At 37.7% G+C, this 22,649-nt stretch overlaps 1 protein-coding gene across 4 annotated transcripts in view; it reads right to left on the bottom strand.

The window, feature by feature from the left end:
- Positions 1–22,649, bottom strand: part of OSBPL8 (oxysterol binding protein like 8) — a 163,538-nt gene that overhangs the window by 90,087 nt on the left and 50,802 nt on the right. For 3 of the 4 annotated variants that reach the window (XM_061124868.1, XM_061124896.1, XM_061124876.1), the window contains one exon: positions 11,620–11,728. In XM_061124868.1, the coding sequence (XP_060980851.1) occupies positions 11,620–11,661 (42 nt within the window). In that variant the 5' untranslated portion in view covers positions 11,662–11,728. Of the gene's footprint in view, positions 1–1,860; positions 1,900–11,619; positions 11,729–22,649 lie in introns of those variants that run through there. The other variant, XM_061124886.1, reaches the window with a different exon arrangement.

The raw sequence follows: 22,649 nt of genomic DNA on the forward strand, positions 1-22,649 counted from the left end.
AAAAAAATGTGATTTTATTTTAATATATTTCTAAGTATTTGCCATGTCATCCATAATTAGCATAAAACTTGCAATCTTTAAGAAATATAAAGGGAGAAGTAGAAATTCATAATTGTACCCTTCATTCTGAGAAACCACTCAGTCCTAAACAATCGAGGACAGACGGCCACTCTCTCTAAATATAATACAGAAACAATACCAAGAGATCTATAGCTTGATTCCATTGCCTTTAGCACAGCACCTCCCTCTTTTATCGATTTGACTTAAATTTGCCTGGAAAATCCCACGGACAGAGAAGCCTGGCAGGCAACAGTCCATGGGTCGCAAAAGAATCAAACATGATTTAGTGACTAAACAACAAAATATCTGTTGAGCTTAAGAGAAAGTCCAAATAGCTTATCAACCACTGATATGAGTAGAGTTCAAAATAAACTTGCAAGCAGATGGCACCTCTTTCCCCAATACTGCTGATCAAGTTGCACTCACAGAAGCGATCCTGCTTCAGTGGGCTCTCAGAAGCCACAACTCCAAAGAAGGGGTATAGAAAGCATCTTAAGACTGCTCTCTTTAGCGTTATCTTCGGCTCTTAGAGTAAGCAACTTTAGTGGGGAATATACTATGCAGTTGAAATCTTTTTGTCCTATAAACAGGACTCATTACACTTAAATGAATTTTTTCATATTCCTACAATCATCTGCAAAACACACATGTCCATATTTTATTCCTGAGTTTTGCAGGAGAGATTTTAAGGGAATATTTTTCTGGGACTAGAGTTTATCACTGTTAGAGAATATGATCCCTTCTGCCAGGCAGTTGCATTTTTGATACAGCAATTCCACTACTAGGAATGCATACTAATTCAAAATGTTTAAAAAGATGTGTTCAAAGATATTTATCACATCATTTAGGGTAAATGATATACTTAAAATATGGAATTAAATAAATAATAATATATTCACATAATAAAATACTATGTAGTCATTATAGTTTGGTTTTATTTTTTCAGGGACTGAAAAACATCCATTACATATTGGCTTTTAAAAGTAGGTCATACTGAATCACTTTGCTGTACAGCAGAAATTAACACAACACTGTAAATCAACTATACTTTGGTAAAATAAATTTTTCTTAAAGCAGTGAAACAGAAATTTGTATGATATGACCCCACTTTTATAAAATTTCATGTGTAAGATATACACGTGAATACACTGAAGAAGTCAAAGTCACTCAGTGGTGTCCGACTCTTTGCGACACCATGGACTATACAGTCCATGGAATTCTCCAGGCCAGGATACTGGGGTGAGTATCCTTTCCCTTCTCCAGGGAATCTTCCCAATCCAGGGATCAAACCTAGGTCTCCCGCACTGCAGCCGGATTCTTTACCAGCTGAGTCACAAGGGAAGCCCAAGAATACTGGAGTGTGTAGCCTATACTTTCTCCAGCGGATCTGACCAATCCAGGGATCTAACCAGGGTCTCCTGCATTGCAGGTGGATTATTTACCAACTGAGCTATCAGAGAAGCCCTGACATCTGAGCACATAAGAAAGAGGCCACCAAAAAACAACAGTGGTTATCTCTAGAAAATAAATTTTATTTACTATATTTTTCTTTAGTGTTTAATTATGCCACATTGTTATGTATTATTTTTATAATCAAAAAAGATTAAATGTATTTACATATTGGGCAAATGAAAATGCAGTTTTTAAAGTAAGCTTTTCAATCTACATTAGCTACTTTTTATAATAACATAATCATCTAAGATTAAACATAGTAGAAAATGCATTTTAAGAATCTAACTTGAAATCCTAAAAAAATACAAAAATGTTAACATTTTGAACATGGCACCATGTATTACTCACTGTCTCTTGAACTTCAGCAACTTCTGAATATGGCAAGATCTAAAAAAAAGACAAATTTTCTCAGGAGTGATTTAACTTTGTATACCTGAATCTGAATCTGGAGAGCACTCAGAGTTTATTGAAGGAATTAAGTGCTTCATTAATCGTTTAAAAAGTGGCAAAAAAAAAGAAAAATAAAAAAAAAGATCAATTGTATGTTTACACTGAAACTAAACCTTTAAAAATAAAAATTCCCAGACTTCAGGAAATTACAGTCAGTCTACCAATCTGTCAAGTCTTCTCTGGCGTGTTTTGGGGCCTCCTCGCATATGTTTAATTATATCAGGCTTCCCACCAGGCCAGCCCTCTCTTGCTTTAGTTTCTAAAACAATTCCTTTCTGATGTCCCACCTCCACTCTGTCCTCCGTCCAGTAGAACTCGCGAGCTTCACCAGCGCCCAGTCCCCCACTACCTGTGGTTTCCTTTCTATCTGCTCTCTTACCGCAGGTTCCATTCATACTCAAGGCTCATCTGCTACCTTTACTCAGACAACTTCCAAGTTTCTTCTTCAGACCTAGCCTATTTCCAAAACTTTATCCTAAAACATTGCTACCAGTATGTTCAGACATTACTGCAATTAACTTCTGCTTCTAAAATTCTGTTAACAAACTTTACTATCTCCAGATCCCTCTATACTCCTAGAAATTGCCAAAGACTCCAAAGAATTGCTGTTTATATGGATTATACCTATTCATATTTGCTGAATTAGAAATTAAAAGTGAGAAATTCACTATCTTTGCTAGCTGATCACGGGCAATGTCAGTGATAAGCCAAGTTGATAGTTTACATACTTTTCCATAATCATGTGATGAAATGGCATTTCACTTCTGTAGTCTCCTCCCCAAAACCCAGTCTAATCATGAGAAAAGTATCAGACAAATCCTAGTTGAGTGACACTCAAAATATCTGACTAGAATGCCTCAAAAATGTCAAGATTATCAAAAACAAGTAAACTCTAAGCAATTTTAACTGCTAAGAGGACCTTATGGAGATGTGATGACTAAATGTAAAGTGCTACCTAATAGGATTCACACACATAGAAAAAGAATATTAGGTAAAAACTAAGGAAATCTGAAACAAAGAGCAAAATATGGACCTCAGGTAATAATGTATCAGTATGGATTCATTAATTGTATCAAATGTACCATACTATTATGTTAATAATAGAGGAAGGAAACTGAGTACAAGCTATATGGAATTCTTTACTACATTCACAATTTTTCTGTAAGTCTAAAACTCTTATAAAAAAATGAAGTTTGTTTAAATTAAAAAAACCACTGCTTAGGAAAAAAATTAAACGAAGAAAATCTGAAAACACAAGCATACACAAGCATACACCCCATTAGTCAGCAGAGCAATGACATCACCTTTCATGCAGTCTTGGGTAAAAAGTGCACTATACATTCAGGAGAACGAGAAACAAAGCAAATAACATCAAGTACCATGGTATTACTACAGAAACAACTTAGACCTCACAGACTCTCTGAAAAGATCTTGAGTTCCACAATCCTGGGAACACACTGAGAAAATCTCCAAACATAATGGAAACACAAAAGATTTCTGACTTGGAATTTCTGCTGGAGTACTGTATAAAACACTGGCTATTTCTTCTACTTTTTCAGAGTTAACCCTTTCTTCAATTTAGCTCCCCAAACATTTTAAGAGTCCCATCATATACCTGGAAAATGTTTACATTATTCAACTTATAAGAGAATCAAGGATAACTTTTAAAAGTCAAAAAAAAAGAAAAAAAAGGAAGACATACTAAGAATCTAAGCACTCAAACAACAGAAAATACCAAGTAATATTTTCCTACTTGGGCAGTTCAAACATTACAAATATTTAAGTATATTTAACTACTGCCATTAATTTATGCTCCTATTGAATTAACAGATCTAAGTGATGATCATCAATGGCCATAAAATTTTTTTAAGGTACTGATACATAAATTTGTATGCTATGACCCCACTTATAAAACCTCATGTGTAAGATATACACATGAATACACTTAGGAAAGAGGCCACCAAAATAATAACAGTGGTTATCTCTAGAAAATAAATTTTATTATATTTTTATTTATTGCTTAAATATGCCACATTGGTATGTGTTATTTTTTATAGTCAAAAAAGATTAAATGTATTTACATACTGGACAAATGAAAATGAATTATATGCCTCCTGATGGTAATACACAACACCATCAATGAATTATTCTTGTCAAAAAAAAATCTGAACCTGAATCTGTGCAAGCCTCAGGTTAAAACTGTCTACTGACCAATTTGCAAGAAATAAGTAACTGAAGAACACATCAAACAATGACCATGGGGGAAAATCCAGATTGTGGGAAGCCTACAGGATGAATTACCTTATTTCTTCAATAAACTGAAAACAAACATTAAAACTGAAAAGGAAGAATCAAAAACAGATGCAGGAGAAACTTAAAAGATTAAAAAAGACAAAGTGACTTATCAACCAAGCCCAGTATAATGACAACAAAACTAAATTTAAGCAATAACTAAATATTTGATATTAAAGAAGTACTTTTTTTAGAGTAAGAATGGTATTTATGGTTAAAGTTTTTAAGAAAAGTCTTTATATTTTAGAGATTATACTGAAATACTTATGAATAAAATGATACATATGGGATTTTCTCGGAAAAAAAAAAAAAAATGAGGTGGGAAGGCAGGGGTATACATGAACAAGACTGACCTGAACTAATAATGCTGAGGATTAGTGATGGGCACATTAGGATTCATTGTACTAGTTTCTCTTATTTTTTAAGCATGTTTGAGGGCGCTCCCTACTGGCCCAGTGGTGAAGAATCCGCCTGCTGGTGCAGGGCACCTGGTCCGAGAAGATCCCACATGCCGTGGGGCAGCTAAGCCCATGGACCACAGTTACGGAAGCCCACGCGCCCTGGAGCCCGTGCTCTGCAACGAGAGAAGCTCCGCCGCAGCCAGAGAGCGGCCCCAAACGCCACAAGGACAGAAAGCCCTCACGCGGCCAGGAAGACCCAGCACAGGCAAGTACACGCGTGCACTCAAAACACATAATAGAGACCGCAAGGAAGGTCTCATTCTTGTATGTGCAATTTAACTGTTACAGTTAGCAACTGGTTATTAGGAAGATGAAACTATTTTAATATAAAAGACAATGAGTATGTAGGTAATAAATTGCTGACTAAAATTTCTAGTTATTTTATTATTTTACATAAGAAGATCTCTGCCACCTAAGAATTTACCTAATTCAGGACCTTAGTCTAACTGGCAATTCCTTAGGTGAGATGCCCCACCAGACTACCTGATTTCGGATTATTAGCAATAGGACCCACATCATTAGGCTGGGATGCACCAGAGGTTAGTACGATGACAGTGGTAGGCAGAATAATGGCCTCCCAAAAACGTCCACATCCCGGGAATTCCCTGGCAATCCAATGGTTAGGACTGCGTGCTCGCACTGCTAAGGGCTCAATCCCTGGTCAGGAAACTAAAATCCCACAAGCTGAGCTGCCAAAAAAAAAAAAAGACACCAAAAAAAGATAGTAGAATTTGTGAATGTTTAGAAGCCTTAGGATCTGTGAATGTTACTTTACATGAGGCAAAGGACTCTGCAGATGTGATTAAGTTAAGAATCTTGAGATAGAGCAGTTATCCTGGATTACCTGAGTGGACCCAAAGTAACCCCAAGGGTCCTGACAAGAAGGAGACAAGAAGGTGAGTGTGGCAGGAGACGTGACAACAAAGGCCAGAGGCTGAACAGGAGAAAGAAGCCGCGAGTCAATGAAGACTGCTACCTCCAGATATCGACAAAAAGAAACGGACAGTCCCCTTAAAGCCTCCAGAACGTTCGAACACAACATCTTTTTAGACTTCTAATATCCAGAACTCTAAGATAATCAGTTACTGCTGTTTTAAGACTAAATTTGTGGTAACTTGTAGCAACAAGGAAACTAGCACAATGACTTGAGCTACCTTTTGAGAAACAGAGCTTCCTATAACTACATGAGTGCATGTCAAGGCCCGATGACCTCCTGTCAGGGGATACTGTGTACAGAATCCTTACGTTAGACAGACTGTTAGACTAACTGATTCCTAAAAGTTTCCCACAAAGACTAAGGGGGAAAAGTAGCCACAGGACTCAGAGGTTTGCAAAAGGCTCTGCTGATAGCATAATCTTTGTTAAAGATGAAAAGAAAAGGCCTCTATGAGGCAATCGTGAAGTACATAAGCATTAGCCGAACACTTACCAGGCACGTCTCAAAGCACATTCAAATATTAGATGAGCATATGTACCAAATTTGGTGACCCATTTATTATAGACAAGAAACTTCACAGCCTTTCTCCCTCCATTTCCACTTTGGGGTGAGAAGGGGGATCTAATAACAACCAAGTGCCATTGTACAAGAATACTTTACGAGGATTATTAATCAACATGTGTATAATTTATCATCAGACTTGAATGCATAAATGTCTTAAAGGTCAGTTACTGAGAAACTGTGCACCAAAAATACTGTCCTTATAAATCCAGGAGATCTTTCCAATCCAGGGATCAAACCCAGGTCTCCCTCATTGCAGCCAGATTCTTTACCATCTGAGATACCAGGGAAACCCCCAAACAAAAACATACAATATACTAAAGCAATAACAGTAATGAAAAAGCTAAATTAATGGTACAGCTGACCCTTGAACATGTGGGTGTGAACTACACAGCTCAACTTATAGGCAGACTTTTTTCAGCAGTAAGTACCACAGTGCTACAGATGAGTGGTTTGCTGAATTGCAGACACCAAAGGACCATGGTTCCATATCAAGTGTCGGAAGCTCTATCCCAACCCACCTCCAAGCATTCAAGAGTCAACTATATTTAAACAAGAGAATAAAAATAACAACATTTAAAATATGTGACCTGCTCAAAAATAATACTTAATGTTATCAAAAATTGGCAGTTTCCTTGATTTACATGCCACATACACAAGCTGTATGTTGTCATCAAATGTTCCATATATATAGTAGCTATACTTCTTAGAATATGATTTAAAGGACTCGGTAAACGCTAATAAAATACCAATTTTACTTTATGAGCACTAAATCACAGTCATCGGTAAAAATTCATCTAGTAAATATAAAACTCAAAGTTTCAGGAAGCTAGGTCACCTGTAGGCCCCTCAAGAAGATACTTACTCATTTACTACAGTCTAAGAATTACTGAGCTAAATCATCTTCGCAGTTCTTTCCACTTCAGAAAGCATATGACTCAAAGTGTCCAATTTAGTTAGAATCTTAAGTTTCTCAATTGAGAGTCCCTAGTAACACTACAAGCTCCAATACTTTGGCCATCTCATGCAAAGAGCTGACTCACTGGAAAAGACCCTGATGCTGGGAGGGATTGGGGGCAGGAGGAGAAGGGGACAACAGAGGATGAGATGGTTGGATGGCATCACCAACTCGATGGACATGAGTTTGAGTAAACTCCAGGAGTTGATGATGGACAGGGAGGCCTGGCATGCTGCGGTTCATGGGGTCGCAAAGAGTCGGACACGACTGAGCAACTGAACTAACTAACTAATAATACTACAAAGATTTCTACATGTTTTTAAAATTTTATTCTCTTCTAAAAAGTTGTTTATATAATCACTTTTTAATACAACAAAAGATCTTGACCTTTAAGAGACTTTATAACATAGTTTCCTCTGGTAATAGCATAGTATACAAGACATTTAAAAGACAGGACTTTCCTTAATGTAAGGAATTTTTTTTAATCTTCTTCACTTATTTGGTTTACCTCAATCTATTAATAAATATTTGACCCCTGCACTTAAAGGATTTCTCAGTGGTTAATTTCCAAAGTGTTATGAGTTCTGCACTTTTACAAAATATTTTAATACACATATTAAATGTAAACGTGTTCTGAAGTATATTTAGTATAAAGATGCAATTCATATTTTTTAGTATTTACTACTTAAGACATACAACACTACCACAAAAACATAACTATAAACAATAAATAAGCAAATGAATGTTTTAAAAATAGGAAGCATAATCTTATGTAGAAGAAGAAAATTGAGTAAGTGGACACTAAAGTCAACTGAGTCCCAGCTTTCACCACCTCCACCAAGACTACAAGTCGTCTCAGTCAGTATCTGTATCTCTCACTCTTCTAAATCATCTCATATCCTGCTTCCAGATTCATCCTGTCCACCTTCATAAAACTATTCAGTGACATACCACTGTCTATAGAATCAAGTTCAAAATCCCTGGTCTGACACTCAAAGACACTCAAAGTTTGGTCTCTATCTGCCACACTGATCATTATTCTTGTAAACAACATTCAGTTCAGTTCAGTCGCTCAGTCGTGTCTGACTCTTTGCGACCCCATGAACTGCAGCATGCCAGACCTCCCTGTCCATCACCAACTCCTGGAGTTTACCCAAACCCAGGTCTATTGAGTTGGTGATGCCATCCAACCATCTCATCCTCTGTTGTCCCCTTCTCCTCCTGCCCTCAATCCTTCCCAGCATCAGGGTCTTTTCAAATGAGTCAGTTCTTCGCATCAGGTGGTCAAAGTATTGGAGTTTCAGCTTCAGGATCAGTCCTTCCAATGAACACCCAGGACTGATCTCCTTTAGGATGGACTGGTTTGAACTCCTTGCAGTCCAAGGGACTCTCAAGAGTCTCCTCCAACACCACAGTTCAAAAGCATCAATTCTTCAGTGCTCAGCTTTCTTTGTAGTCCAACTCTCACATCCATACATGACTGCTGGAAAAACCATAGCCTTGACTAGACAGATCTTTGTTGACAAAGTAATGTCTCTGCTTTTTAATATACTGTCTAGGTTGGTCATAACTTTCCTTTCAAGGAATAAACAATATTACCTTCCAATTTTTCTATGCGTTTCCCCCTGAATAAACCCTGTGCAATTAATTCAGCTTTTAGCCTTGCCTCTTGCCATCCTCCCTTCCTAGAATGCTCTCCTTCCTCGTTTTCAATCCCGTGACCCCTATACCCTATTCATAGTTTGTGTTCTCTTAAGAAACCTTTTCTAACTACCCCAGTGTACGGCAACCACCCAATTTTCACAACTTGTATAACTACGCCTTATGTCCCTCATTTGACACTTCAAAAATGCTTATTACTGCCTTATCTATCCATCCCTGTATCTAGTCTTCTCAAAACAAACATAATTCAGACAGACTACATTTTATATCTCTTAACATCCCCTTCACTGGCCACAGCACTTTGCACAAAGACTGCACTCAAAAGAAGCTAACTAATACTATGTTAAAAACTAGTGCACACAATTAGGTTTTATACAACACTGCCACCACATACTGACATGTTGCTTTATATTTTCAAAGAACTTTCTGGTTTCACTAGATCACACTGTCCCTCCCAGGTAGGCAGGATGAGTATTCTTGTTTATGTATTTTTCACTGAAGTAGAATAGTTGCCTCAATATTTTAGATGGTAAAAATGAGATTCAGAGAAAGTGCAAATCCAAAATTACTCAACAGCCTGGGACTTTTAGAAATGGGTTTTGTTGCCTGTTCTGCCTCTAATTATTTATCTTTTTGGAGAAAAGGCTGAATATTAATAGTTATGTTAACAATAGCCATACTAGCTTTTGTTTACTGGATATTTATAAAATGTGCACAGATGTGTAAAAAGGCATTTTATAGATATATTATGTCAATTAAAACTCAAGTAAATATTAAGTAGATATTACTACTAATCTGTATTTAAAACCTGAGGAAAGCTGGAAACCCTGAGCACGTAGCTAAGTTCTAGAGCTCAGATTTTAACACACAGCTAGACATCTGCAAAGCCCATGTTCCTGCCCACCTCTCTCAGATCTAAACTGACTAGCTGAGGCCATGCAGTTCAAAGGTGGTATTTCATTAATAGATAACTCAAAGGTGGACCTCAAGATTAGTTTCAAATAGAGAAAATTTCAGTAGTTCACACTGAAATCAGTGGTATTACTGTTTCTAAAATAAGCTACAATATTTCACCGAAGAAACAATGAAGAAGAAAACTGATCTCACTGAGTTTTAAGTAACTTCCTCTAACCTCTCAATATCAATAGAATTAAGAATAAAAAATGAATTAAACTTTAGCAGTACAGTGCAGACATTCTGGTATAGAATTTAATATTATTTACTTAGACACTGAGTTCAAAAAGATAACAATAAATTTTAAGCAATTCTATCCAGAAAGACAGGTATGATGTAATCAACATATTAGAGGCAAAGGAAAGTATTTAGGGACAGACCTCAGTTGCATCATTTAAGCTGTAGCTTTTAGAGAAGATCATTAACCTCCCTGAGCCTATTTCCCTCTTTAAAAGTGAGGATAAGCAAATATCTACCTTTAATGGCTGTTGTGAAGACAGTCTGAAAAAGTGTATACCCAGAAAACAGCAATTGCTATTACTGATACTTATAACCAAAAAATTTAAAATATTTTAGCCAAAAGTAAACCTTCAGGAAGTCCATTACATAAGACATAAGTCTTTACATAAGAAAATATTTATGGTAAAGTAAATAGTATGTTCCAAGAAAGGCTTTCATCTTTTTTTTTTTTTTGAAGATATAGTGAAAACAAAATAACCTACCATTGGTTTTCCATTTAAAATTGGCGTTACAATAACCTTCCTCATAAACCAAGTTCCGTCCATGTCCATTTTATTCTCTATTAACAAGCTATCATTTTAAAGTTTAACTTTTTCTGACCATTAAAGAAACAAGTTTGAACCAGAAATTCAGGAGAGGGTGGGACCAAGTTAACGCAAGTAAGCAGAACTGCATTTTGCTATCAATCATTACTGATCCTACACTGGAGCCTGAACAAAGAACATTCACTAAATTAAAATTCACAATCATCTCAATTTAGTAGTGACTTTCAACTTCACAGCAGTATGAAAGAAAAGCTGGCATGTGCATTATTTCAATATTGTAACTATCAAAGAATCTACCACCTAACAAGCCACAGAGCCGTCAGCTGGCTACACTTTACACAGCTGGCTACAGCCGGCACATTTACTTTCGGTAGTACAAACATTCCTAATAAAGAGTCTGTAAAACAATATTTAATGGCATCTTTAAAACTGCAACAAGAAAAATGAAAATGAAATGATCCTTGAGCAAAATGTTTCTATGCGTGACAAGGCATCATTTAATTTACCCCACCAGTTAATTTTTATTTTTATTTTTTTACTTACTGGAGAAGGTACACTTATAACCACCACCCATACCTAAGTGTTTTAATTTCAGAATACAATTCAATCACAGGCAGCAATACTTATTAAATCTTCATACTTCTATAAAAAGAGTATGTATGGCAACATATATTAATGATTATATCTTAATTCTTTCATTCTGTTCACAGTTGCACAATTTAAGATTGCCAGGCATTTAATTTCCTCAGTTGTGAATAACCTCTTGATTTCAATAAGAGGTTTTCTTGAGGAAAACACAAACACAAACTACTGTATCAATATGTCTTACTATATGGCCAGGAAAGCAAGGAAAAAGAGGTAGGAGATAGGGTGGAAATGGCAGAAAACTGGGTTATGCTTCAACAAGCTTTAAACTACCTATAATTTTTATATCAACTTTTTTGGAAGTTCGTTTTAAATACATTTGAAAAATAAAATGACGGCTTAAATCAAACACTTCCCAATATAGATGGCAGTCCCTTATTATGCTGTATTTGAATCACTCACCAAAGTTCGGTCAGGTTCTCCATCTGCCAAACTTGCCTCCATAGTGAAAGAAGACAGGTTTACACTTCTCTTTCCATTAATGTTTAGCCATCCTGTAAACTTGGAAATCCTAGAAGAAGAAAATCATACACATTAGTTCTGGTATAAAGCTGTGTGATAAGTGGAAAATAAAACATCAAGTATACAAGGATGGAGATACCATTTTAGGCTGAGCTTATCAGGAAAATTCAATAATGGAGAAACAGATTTTGACATGGGCCTTGAAGAATGGTAAAAGTTCAGAAAAAAAATGAATAACAATATTCCAAGTGAAGAGGAAAACCAAGAGCCAGGTTAAAGATATGAGACTGTTCAAAATTTGAAAATATGCTTAAACCTACTTATAACTGAGGAAATAAAATTAGATTCTTTTTCATTATTACACTGGCAAAAACTAAGTGTGCTACCATCCAATGTTGGCACAAATGTGGGAAAACAGATGTTCTCAAACACTTTTGTGAATAGAATGTAAACTGAAACAATTTAGGAGAGGACAATTTAATGAGCGAACATAATATATAAAAAACTTTGTGCTTCTGAATTTTTCATTTTTACAATGAATATCTATTATTTTTATACTTATTTTTAAGTCTTAGAATTATGTCTTCACAAGTCTTTTCCTTTGAGCTTTTCAACAAAGCCTCCAAGATGAACTCCTATAATAATTATATATATCCAGAAGTCTCTAATAATTCTTTCTTAAAACAATTAACAAAATTAAAAACCAAAAAATAGGTAGATTTCTAGTCATTTCTTGGAGTTGCAAATCATTTTCTTGTTTTTGCAAGTGTAAAAGGCTGCACTGAAATATAAATACAGGATGACCATCCTGTGGATACGAGTCAGCATCTTTCCCCAGCCAACCCCATCAGTGTCCAGTGGGCTCACAAAGCTGCCGCGGTGGTAGGGATGAAGGTCATGCATGGGTTCAGCAGCATGAACCTCCACTCACCAAGGCCAGTCGGCTACTGCCACTGTTGAGCGCCAAATCTGCCTGCAACAGAAACCTACACTGAGCCCCAGTGTGGCACTATTCCCCGGGGTGATCAGCCAGCTACCTGCGACACGCTGATTACTGGACTTCTGGCTCCCGCGGTGGCGCAGACGGCAAAGAACCTGCTTGCAGTGGGGGAGACCCAGGTTCATCCCTGGGTCAGGAGGATCCCCTGGAGAAGGGAATGGCAACCCACTCCAGTGTTCTTGCCTGGAGAATTCTACAGACAGAGGAGCCGGAGCCTGGAGAGCTACAGTCCATGTGGTTACAAAGAGTCAGACAAGACTTATCAATTAACACACTATCATGGAAGGGGCAGTGCTTTATTCTAGCTGAAACAGATACTTACTCTGTATACAGATTTGCCTTTCCTGCACAAAATGCTTCTGCCAAAACTATCCACAGACTTACAGAATGCCTTATCTACTTTCTCCCATTATTCTACAAAGCCTGCTGCTGACCAAGGAACTCATTTCACAGCAAAAAACAAAAAAGAAAAAGTGTGGCAATGGCCTAGGGAATTCACTGGTCTTACTATAATCTGTATCATCCTGAAACAGCTGGTTTGATAGAACAGTGGCATGACCTTTTGAAGCCTCAGCCAGAACACCAGCCAGGTGGCAATATCCTGCACGCCTGGGCAAAGATCCCCAAAAAGTTCTATGTGCTATGAACATCCAAAATACGGTGCTGCTTCTTGCATGGCCAAGATTCACAGGTCCAAGAATCAGAGAAGGAAACAGAAGTGACACCATTTATTGGCCCACAAGCAAAAATTTTTATTTTATCATTATCACAATGTTATGCTAGCTTCTGATGTACAGCAAAGATTCAGATATAAACATATAATACCCCCCCACACACACATACACACATACTCTCTTCTGTTATGGTTTATTAGAGGACGCTGAATACACTTCCTTCTGCTATACAGTAGGACCCTGCTGTTCATACATTTTGTACACAGTAGGTTGAATCTGCTAAGTGCGAGCGCCTCATTTATCTGCCCCCACACCCCTCCCCCCTTTAGTAACCGTAGGTTTGTCTTCTGTATCTGTGAGTCTGTTTCTGTTTTCTAAGTAAGTTCATGCCCTATTTTAGATTTCACATACAGGTGGTATCATGTGTTATTTCTTTTTCTGACTTCACTTAGCATGATAAGCTTTAGGCCTATCCATGAGGCTGCAAATGGCATTATTTCATTCTTTTTTTTTTTTTTTCATTCTTTTTTATAGCTAAGCAGTGTTCCACTGTGTGTATATACCACATCTTTACCCACTCATCAGCAGATGGACATGTAGGTTGCTTCCATGACTTGGCTACTGTGAAATGCAATTAGAGTTTTCTCCAGACATATACCTACCCAGGAGTAGGATTCCTGGATCATACGGTAACTCTATTTTTAGTTTTCTGAGGAACCGCCATACTGTCTTCCATAGTGGCTACAGCAACTTACATTCTCATCAACGGTGTAGGTGGGTTCCCTTTTCTCCACCTCCTCTCCAGCATTTGTTATTTGTAGACTTTTTTAATGATGATCAATCTGACCAGCGTGGGGTGGCACCTCATTGTAGTTTTGATTTGCATTTCTCATACTCAGTGATGCTGAGCATTTTTTCAGTGCCTGCTGGCCATCTGTATGCCTTCTTTGGAGAAACGTCTATTTAGGTCTTCTCATCTTTTGTTTGGGTCAGTTTTCTGTTACTGAGTTGTTATCAGCTGTTCATATACTTTAGAAACTAGACCTATTTTGGTCGAATTGTTCACAAATATTTTCCCTAGTCCCTATGTTGTCTTTTCACTTTATTTATGGTTTCCTTTGCTGTGCAAAAGCTTACAAATTTGATTAGACTGCAGTTGTTTATTTTTGCTTTTATTTCTACAGTCTTGGGAGACTGACCTAAAAAAACAATGGTAAAATTTATCTCAGAGTAGGTTTTGTCTGTATCCTCTTCTAGGAGTTTAATGGTGTCGTGTCTTACAATGAAGTCTTCGAGTCATTTTGAGTTTATTTTCATGTATGGTGTGAGGATGTGTTCTAACTTCATTGATTTACACGCAGCTGTCAAGCTTTCCCAACACCACTCACTAGTAAAATGTTTCTGTTTCCTCTTCCCACAACCTTTGCTCTGCTGGTCTAGAGGTCTTAGTCCCAAAGGATGGAATACTTCCACTGAACTGGAAGTTAAGCCTGCCACCTGGCCACTTTAAGCCTCCCGTGCTTCTGAATCAGTAGGCAAAGGAGGAACTTACTATGCTGGCCCGGGTAATTGACTCTAATTATCAAGGAGAAATGGGACTGTAATGCCACAATGGTGGTGGTAAGAAGAGTATGCCCGGTTATTGGAAATCCCTAAGGGCATCTCTTAGTACTACCATGTCTTATGATTAAATTCAACAGAAAACTTCAATAGCCCAACCTAGGCAGGACTGCTACTGACTCAAACCCTTCAGAAACAGAAGTTTGGGTCACTCTACCAGCAAAGAACTATGGCTATCTGAGGTGCATGCTGAAGGCAAAAGAATACAAAAAGGGTAGTGGAAGAAGGAATTTATAAATCTCAGATACCACTACATTACCAGTTATGGAAATGAGAATTATAACTGTTACGAGTATTTTTCCCTTATTTTATTATGAAGGTTGTATACCGTGTGTTATATATGCTGTGTATACTCATCAAATAATTGGTTTCTTCTCTCTTCTTATCATATAACATAAGATACACTGAATTTGCATCACAGTAGTTAATTTCTCTTAACTTTATATCAATATTTAACTTAGAGGATATCAAGGAGAGTGAACGTCACCCAAGGACTTTGCAGCCTGCCCTGCAATTTCAGGCTTGCCAGCCCCCATAATCACGTGAGCCAATTCCTTAAAATAAACCCATCTCTTTCTTCCCTTCTTTCTTTCTGTATATACGTTTATCTAATTGGTTCTGTTTCTCCGGAGAACCCTGACCAATAGACTTAAGCATGCGTGTATTCATATCTTATCCACACAGACATAGATATATCTATCTCACTGTTCATCCTCACCACCCTCCGTGTGTTCCTCTGTATCTCCTCTTTCACAAAAGTTAAAAGGATGAGAATTCTATTTTACAAATCTTTGATCCCAGAATTCTGTATGTGATTTACATTCCGCAAATGCAATGCATTTACGCAGCATTTGGAAGGCAGAAGAGAGACAGAACAAAGCCATCCTTCTGAATGCAGCAGACCTGGACTGTGACAGATAAGAGGTTTTACAGTAATCACCGAATGCTCCCCCGCCAGCTCCCTATGTTGGCACTACCTGAAAGCCGTATCAGCAGCAGCAGTGAAAGCTGATAACAGTCTTTCAAGCTCCACACCTACAGTTTTTCCAATACATTTTAAGAATCTAATTCCCCTTACTAGTTTTCCTTTTGCTTTAGGTACCTGTAGTGATTTGTTCTCCACAATGAACCTGGCCTGACAAGAGTTTTTAACAACTAATAATTAAAATAAATTGTACATTAGATACTAATCAGTGTGGAGAAGAAAAAATAGGAAGGGAGCAATTATATGACATGTACAGTAACAGGGAGAATTTTAGATAAGAATGAATCTGAGTCAAGACCTCAGTAACATGAGGGGGTGAGCTGCTCAAGTATCCAGAAAACCCTTCCAGGCAGAAGAGGAAACAGCAAACACAAAGATCCCAAGGCAGGAGCAAGAGGCATGTTTAAAGAGCAGCAAATTAAGACTCTGTGCTTCCAATGTAGTGGGTGTGAGTTTGATACCTGGTTGGGGAATAAGATCCCACATGCCGTGCAGCATGGCCCGATTAAAAAAAATAGAAAAAGGTTTTTGAATTGACTAACAAAGCAAAATTCACATTATGTAGTTTATATGCACACACCCAAAACAATACAAATGGTACTTAACGCAAAAGGTGAGAGTACAGAATAAAGATAAAATATTTAAAAAATAAGATAAAGAACAGCAAGAAGACTAACATGGCAAGTGGAATAAGGAAAAGAGCAAGGAGTAATAAGAACAGAAAGATAACTATGTCCCAAATCACCAAGCCTCATAAGACAGAAGGACTCTGGCTTACCTACACTCTGAATGAGATGGGAAGTTATGTGCTGAACAGAGAGCACAGAAGTAACAGAATCTGACTTATGCAGGATTACTCTGGCTACTGGCTGAGAAAACGTTAGAAACTGGAAGACCACCACTAAATGCAGGCGTGTGCCAGAATAGCAGTGAGAAATGTGACAAACAGTGTTAAATTATTTAAATATTTTGAATATGGAGTCAAAAGGATCTGTTAATGAACAGATGTAGGATGTGACTTTAATGAGGAGACAGAAGTATGTGTAGGGGAGTAAGACTTAGATGGTCTGTGTCCTGAGCAACGAGAAGAATGAAACTGCCACTAACATATGCTGAGTACATCACAGGAAGACCTGAAGATGAAAGGGCCGAATATCACAGTTCCTTTTGGGTATATTTACTGTGAGACACTAGTCAGACATCTGAATAGAGATATCAACTGGATATAGTTAGACCTATGACTGTGAGGTTAAGGAGAAGTCAGGGTAGAAATGTAAACTGAGAGTCAGCATACAGATGGAATTCAGAACTATGAGACTTGTGAGATCTCCTTGGGAATCAGTGTAGGCAGAAAAGAGGACAGAGTACAGAGCCCTGGGGTATTCAATATTAAAGAATCAATATTTATAGAATGAATAAATCCAAATTTTTGCTTTTCAGTTTTCAGGTCTACTCAATATAATTATTTTATGTAAAAACAAAATCACTCTATATATAAAGCTAAAACAATTTTGAGAAAGAAGACCAAAGCTGAAGGTATCATGCGCCCTGACTTCAGACTACACTAAAAAGCTACAGTAATCAGAACAGCATGGTACTGCCACAAAAACAAACACATAAGTCAACAGAACAGAGTAGGGAGCCTATAAACAAACCCACGCAACTGAAGTTATTAACACAACAAAGGAGGCAAGAACATACAACAGGGAGAAGACAATCCCTTCAATAACTGGGGCTGGGAAAACTAGACAGCTACATGTAAGAGAATAAAATCAGAATATTTCCTTACACTATATACAAAAAAGAAAAACAAAACCCAAAAGTGGATTAAAGATCCTGATGTTAGACCAAAAACCATAAAACTCCAAGAAGAAAGCATAGGCAGAATACTCTTTGACATAAATCACAGCAATATTTTTTGGATCTGTCTCCCAAGGCAAAGGAAATAGAAGCAAAAATAAACAAATGGGACCTAATTAAATTTAAAAAGCTTTATGCACAGAAAAGGAAACCATTGACAAAAGGAAAAGACAACCTACAGAATGGAGAAATTAGTTGTAAATGATGTGATCAATACGGGGTTAAAAAGCTCATACAACTCAATACCACAAACAATAATACCACCCAGTTGTACACTGAACAGAAGACCTGAATAGACATTTTTCCAAAAAAGACATACAGATGGCCAAGTGGCACATGAAAATATGCTGAACACTGCAAATCATCAGAGGAATGAATGCAAATCAAAACCACAACAAAATATCATCTCACAATCTGCCAGAATGGCTATTACCAAAAAACCCCACAAATTACAAACGCAGATGAGGATGTGGAGAAAAAGGAACTCTTTTACACTACATGTAAAAGAATTCCCATGGCTGGTAAGAATGTAAATGGGTGCAGTCACTATGAAAAATAGTATGGAGGTTCCTCAAAAAACTAAAAATGGAACTACTATATGATCCAGCAATCCCATTCCTGAATATATATCCAAAGAAAATAAAAATAGTAATTTTAAAAGATATATGCACTCCCATGTTCATTGCAGCATTACTTATAACAGCCAAGAAATGGAAGCAACTTAAGTGTCCATCAACAGATGAATGGATAAACATATGAGATTATATATCTATCTATATACATGGTATATATATATATATATTATATATATATATGGTCAGTTCAGTCACTCAGTCATGTCTGACTCTTTGCGACCCCATGAACCACAGCACGCCAGGCCTTCCTGTCCATCACCAACTCTCAGAGTTCACCCAAACCCATGTCCATTGAGTTGGTGATGCCATCCAACCATCTCATCCTCTGTCGTCCCTTTCTCCTCCTGCCCTCAATCTTGCCCAGCATCAGAGTCTTTTCAAATGAGTCAGCTCTTCACATCAGGTGGCCAAAGTATTGGAGTTTCAGCTTCAACATCAGTGCTTCCAATGAACACCCAGGACTGATCCTCCTTTAGGATGGACTGGTTGAATCTCCTTACAGTCCAGGGGACTCTCAAGAGTCTTTTCCAACACCACACTTCAAAAGCATCAATTCTTCTCTGCTCAGCTTGTTTTATAGTCCAACTCTCACATCCATACATGACCACTGGAAAAACCATAGCCTTGACCAGATGGACCTTTGTTGTCAAAATAATGTCTATGCTTTTTAATATGCTGTCTAGGTTGGTCATAACTTTCCTTCCAAGGAGTAAGCATCTTTTAACTTCATGGCTGCAATCACCATCTGCAGTCATTTTGGAGCCCAGAAAAATAGTCAGCCACTGTCTCCACTGTTTCCCCATCTATTTGCCATGAAGTGATGGGACCGGATGCCATGATCTTAGTTTTCTGAATGTTGAGCTTTAAGCCAACTTTTTCACTCTTCTCTTTCACTTCATCAAGAGGCTTTTTTTAGCTCCTCTTCACTTTCTGCCATAAGGGTGGTGTCATCTGCATATCTGAGGTTATTGATATTTCTCCTGGCAATTTTGATTCCAGCTTGTGCTTCCTCCAGCCCAGCGTTTCTCATGATATACTCTGCATATAAGTTAAATAAGCAGGGTGACAATATACAGCCTTGACGTACTCCTTTTCCTATTGAGAACCAGTCTGTTGTTTCATGTCCAGTTCTAACTGTTGCCTCCTGACCTGCATTGTATGCAGGTTCCTCAAGAGGCAGGTCTGGTGGTCTGGTATTCCCATCTCTTTCAGAATTTTCCACAGTTTATTGTGATCCACACAATCAAAAGCTTTGTCATAGTCAATAAAGCAGAAATAAATGTTTTTCTGGAACTCTCTTGCTATTTGATGATCCAGCAGATGTTGGCAATTTGATCTCTGGTTTCTCTGCCTTTTCTAAAACCAGCTTGAACATCTGGAAGTTCACGGTTCACATACTGCTGAAGTCTGGCTTGGAGAACTTTAACCATCACTTTACCAGCATGTGAGATGAGTGCAATTGTGCGATAGTTTGAGCATTCTTTGGCATTGCCTTTCTTTGGGATTGGAAGGAAAACTGACCTTTTCCAGTCCTGTGGCCACTGCTGAGTTTCTCAAATTTGCTGGCATATTGAATACAGCACTTTCACAGCGTCATCTTTCAGGATTTGAAATAGTTCAACTGGAATTTCATCACCTCCACTAGCTTTGTTCATAGTGATGCTTCCAAAGGCCCACTTGACGTCACATTCCAGGATGTCTGGCTCTAGGTGAGTGATCACACTATTGTGATTATCTGGGTCATGAAGATCTTTTTTGTACAGTTCTTCTGTGTACTCTTGCCACCTCTTCTTAATATCTTCTGCTTCTGTTAGGTCCCTACCATTTCTGTCCTTTATTGAGCCCATTATTGCATGAAATGTTCCCTTGGTATCTCTAATTTTCTTGAAAAGTTCTCTAGTCTTTCCCATTCTCTTGTTTCCCTCTGTTTCTTTGCATTGATTGCTGAGGAAGGCTTTCTTATCTCTCCTTGCTATTCTCTGAAACTGTGCATTCAGATGGGTATATCTTTGCTGTTCTCCTTTGCCTTTAACTTTGCTTCTTTTTCAGCTATTTGTACGGCCTCCTCAGACAGCCATTTTGCTTTTTTCCATTTCTTTTTCTTGGGGATGGTCTTGATTCCTGTCTCTTGTACAACGTCACGAACCTCCATCCATAGTTCATCAGGCACTCTGTCTATCAGATCTAGTCCCTTACATTTGTTTCTCACTTCTACTGTATAGTCATAAGCGATTTGATTTAGGTCACACCTGAATGGTCTAGTGGTTTTCTCCACTTTTTTCAATTTCAGTTGAATTTGGCAATAAAGAGTTCATGATCTGAGCCACAGTCAGCTCCTGGTCTTGTTTTTGCTGACTGTATAGAGTTTCTCCATCTTTGGCTGCAAAGAATATAATCAATCTGATTTTGGTGTCAACCATCTGGTGATGTCCATGTGTAGAGTCTTCTCTTGTGTTGTTGGAAAAGGGTGTTTGCTATATATATATATATATCTGTATCTTAATCTTTCTCTCTGTATATATATACATATATATATGTATATATATATATATACACACACACACACACACACATTGGAATGTTACTTAGCCATACAAAGGATGAAAGTCTGCCATCTGCAGCAAAATGGAAGAACCTAGAGAATATCTGCCTTATTGAAATATCAGAGAGAGAAAGACAAACAGTATAACATCACTTATGTGTGGAATCTAAAAAATAATGCAAATATATCTTAATGCAAAACAGAAACAGACTTGCAGACACAGGAAACAAGTCTGTTGTCACAGGGACACAGTCAGGGAGTAAGAACCAACGAGTGGTCTGGGTCTAACGGATACAAACCCCACGACAAGGGTACACTGCACAGACAGAGGGTCACAGCCATCATCTCATGACAACCTGGGACGGAGTACGATATGCAGAAACACGGAACCACTACGCTGTACACCTGAGTCTGGGTGCTCCCCCAATCCACCTGCCAACGCAGGAGATACAGGCTCGATCCCTGGGTTGGGAATACCCCCTGGAGAAGAAAACGGAAACCCACTCTAGTATTCTTCCCTGGGAAATCCCATGGACAGAGGAGCCTGGAAGGCCACAGTCCATGGGGTCACAACAGAGTCAGACACAACTTAGCAACTGAACAACATCTGAACCTAATACAATATTGTAAATCAATTATACTTTATGAAAAAATAAATTAGAAAGGGAGCAGGAAGAGAAAGATAATTGCCCTAAATTCCTCACAGTTGAAACTAGGGAGCTGAGATGCTACTAACATGTCAAGAAACAAACTTTTAGTATTTTCTTTGAAATCAAAGACTGTAACTGAAAATGTATAATGAAAAATCTTAGAGGGAGAGGGTGATTTACTGGAAGCTTAAAGTATAAGCAGACTTGTTTCCCCCTTTTTTAAGAGTTTAAAGCTAAAGATGTCTAAATGATAATCTGAGAATAAAAAGTAGTTTTTAAAGTTAAAACTGTGATTAAACACAGACCTAGTGGCAATAGGCTCTAGGGAGCAGACTTGAAGAGGAGAAAGGCAGTCTCCTTTTTTAACTCTTTTTAAACAGTCCATGTTGCTTCTATAACCAGAAAGAATGTCTAAGTTTTTTGTAAAATAGTACAGTGCATCACAATCCTGAAGACTTCTTTCTCCAAACTGCCAAGCTAAAGCTAGGCCTGCATCCTAATTTAAACATAATTACTACTTGGATTCAAAGTTTAAAGACTCTATTCCCTCTTTTGTTCCTTTGTTATCAGTACTCTAGATATTGTTTGGGAGCACTGGTGCCTCACTGTATACACTTAAATTAACAAAGTTGCTAGAGAAAAAAAATTTTATAAAAATCTTCTCTATTCTGGGCTTGAACTGTTATTCTAGTCACAGAAAGAATGAAGGAGCATCTACTAAGCAAGACTAATGACTTTAAAATACGTCATTTAACCATAACCACTTCTTGACACTGTATAAAACGATGGCTGTCTCTGAAGGCAGTTACAAGTTGTATCGATTAGATTGTGGCTCCTGTCTCACAGGATGCTATTTTGTTTTGTTAAATGCTTAAGTTATAAAAACAAACATTCTCTAAAGCAAGAATGCCTATCAATGAACACACCATACATCTACAGATCATCACTGCCTTCTTGTCATCGGAAACTAGGATTAAATGTAATAATCTTAACCTCATTCATTG

The sequence above is a fragment of the Dama dama genome, chromosome 3 (genome assembly GCF_033118175.1).
Source record: "Dama dama isolate Ldn47 chromosome 3, ASM3311817v1, whole genome shotgun sequence".
Lineage (NCBI taxonomy): Eukaryota > Metazoa > Chordata > Mammalia > Artiodactyla > Cervidae > Dama > Dama dama.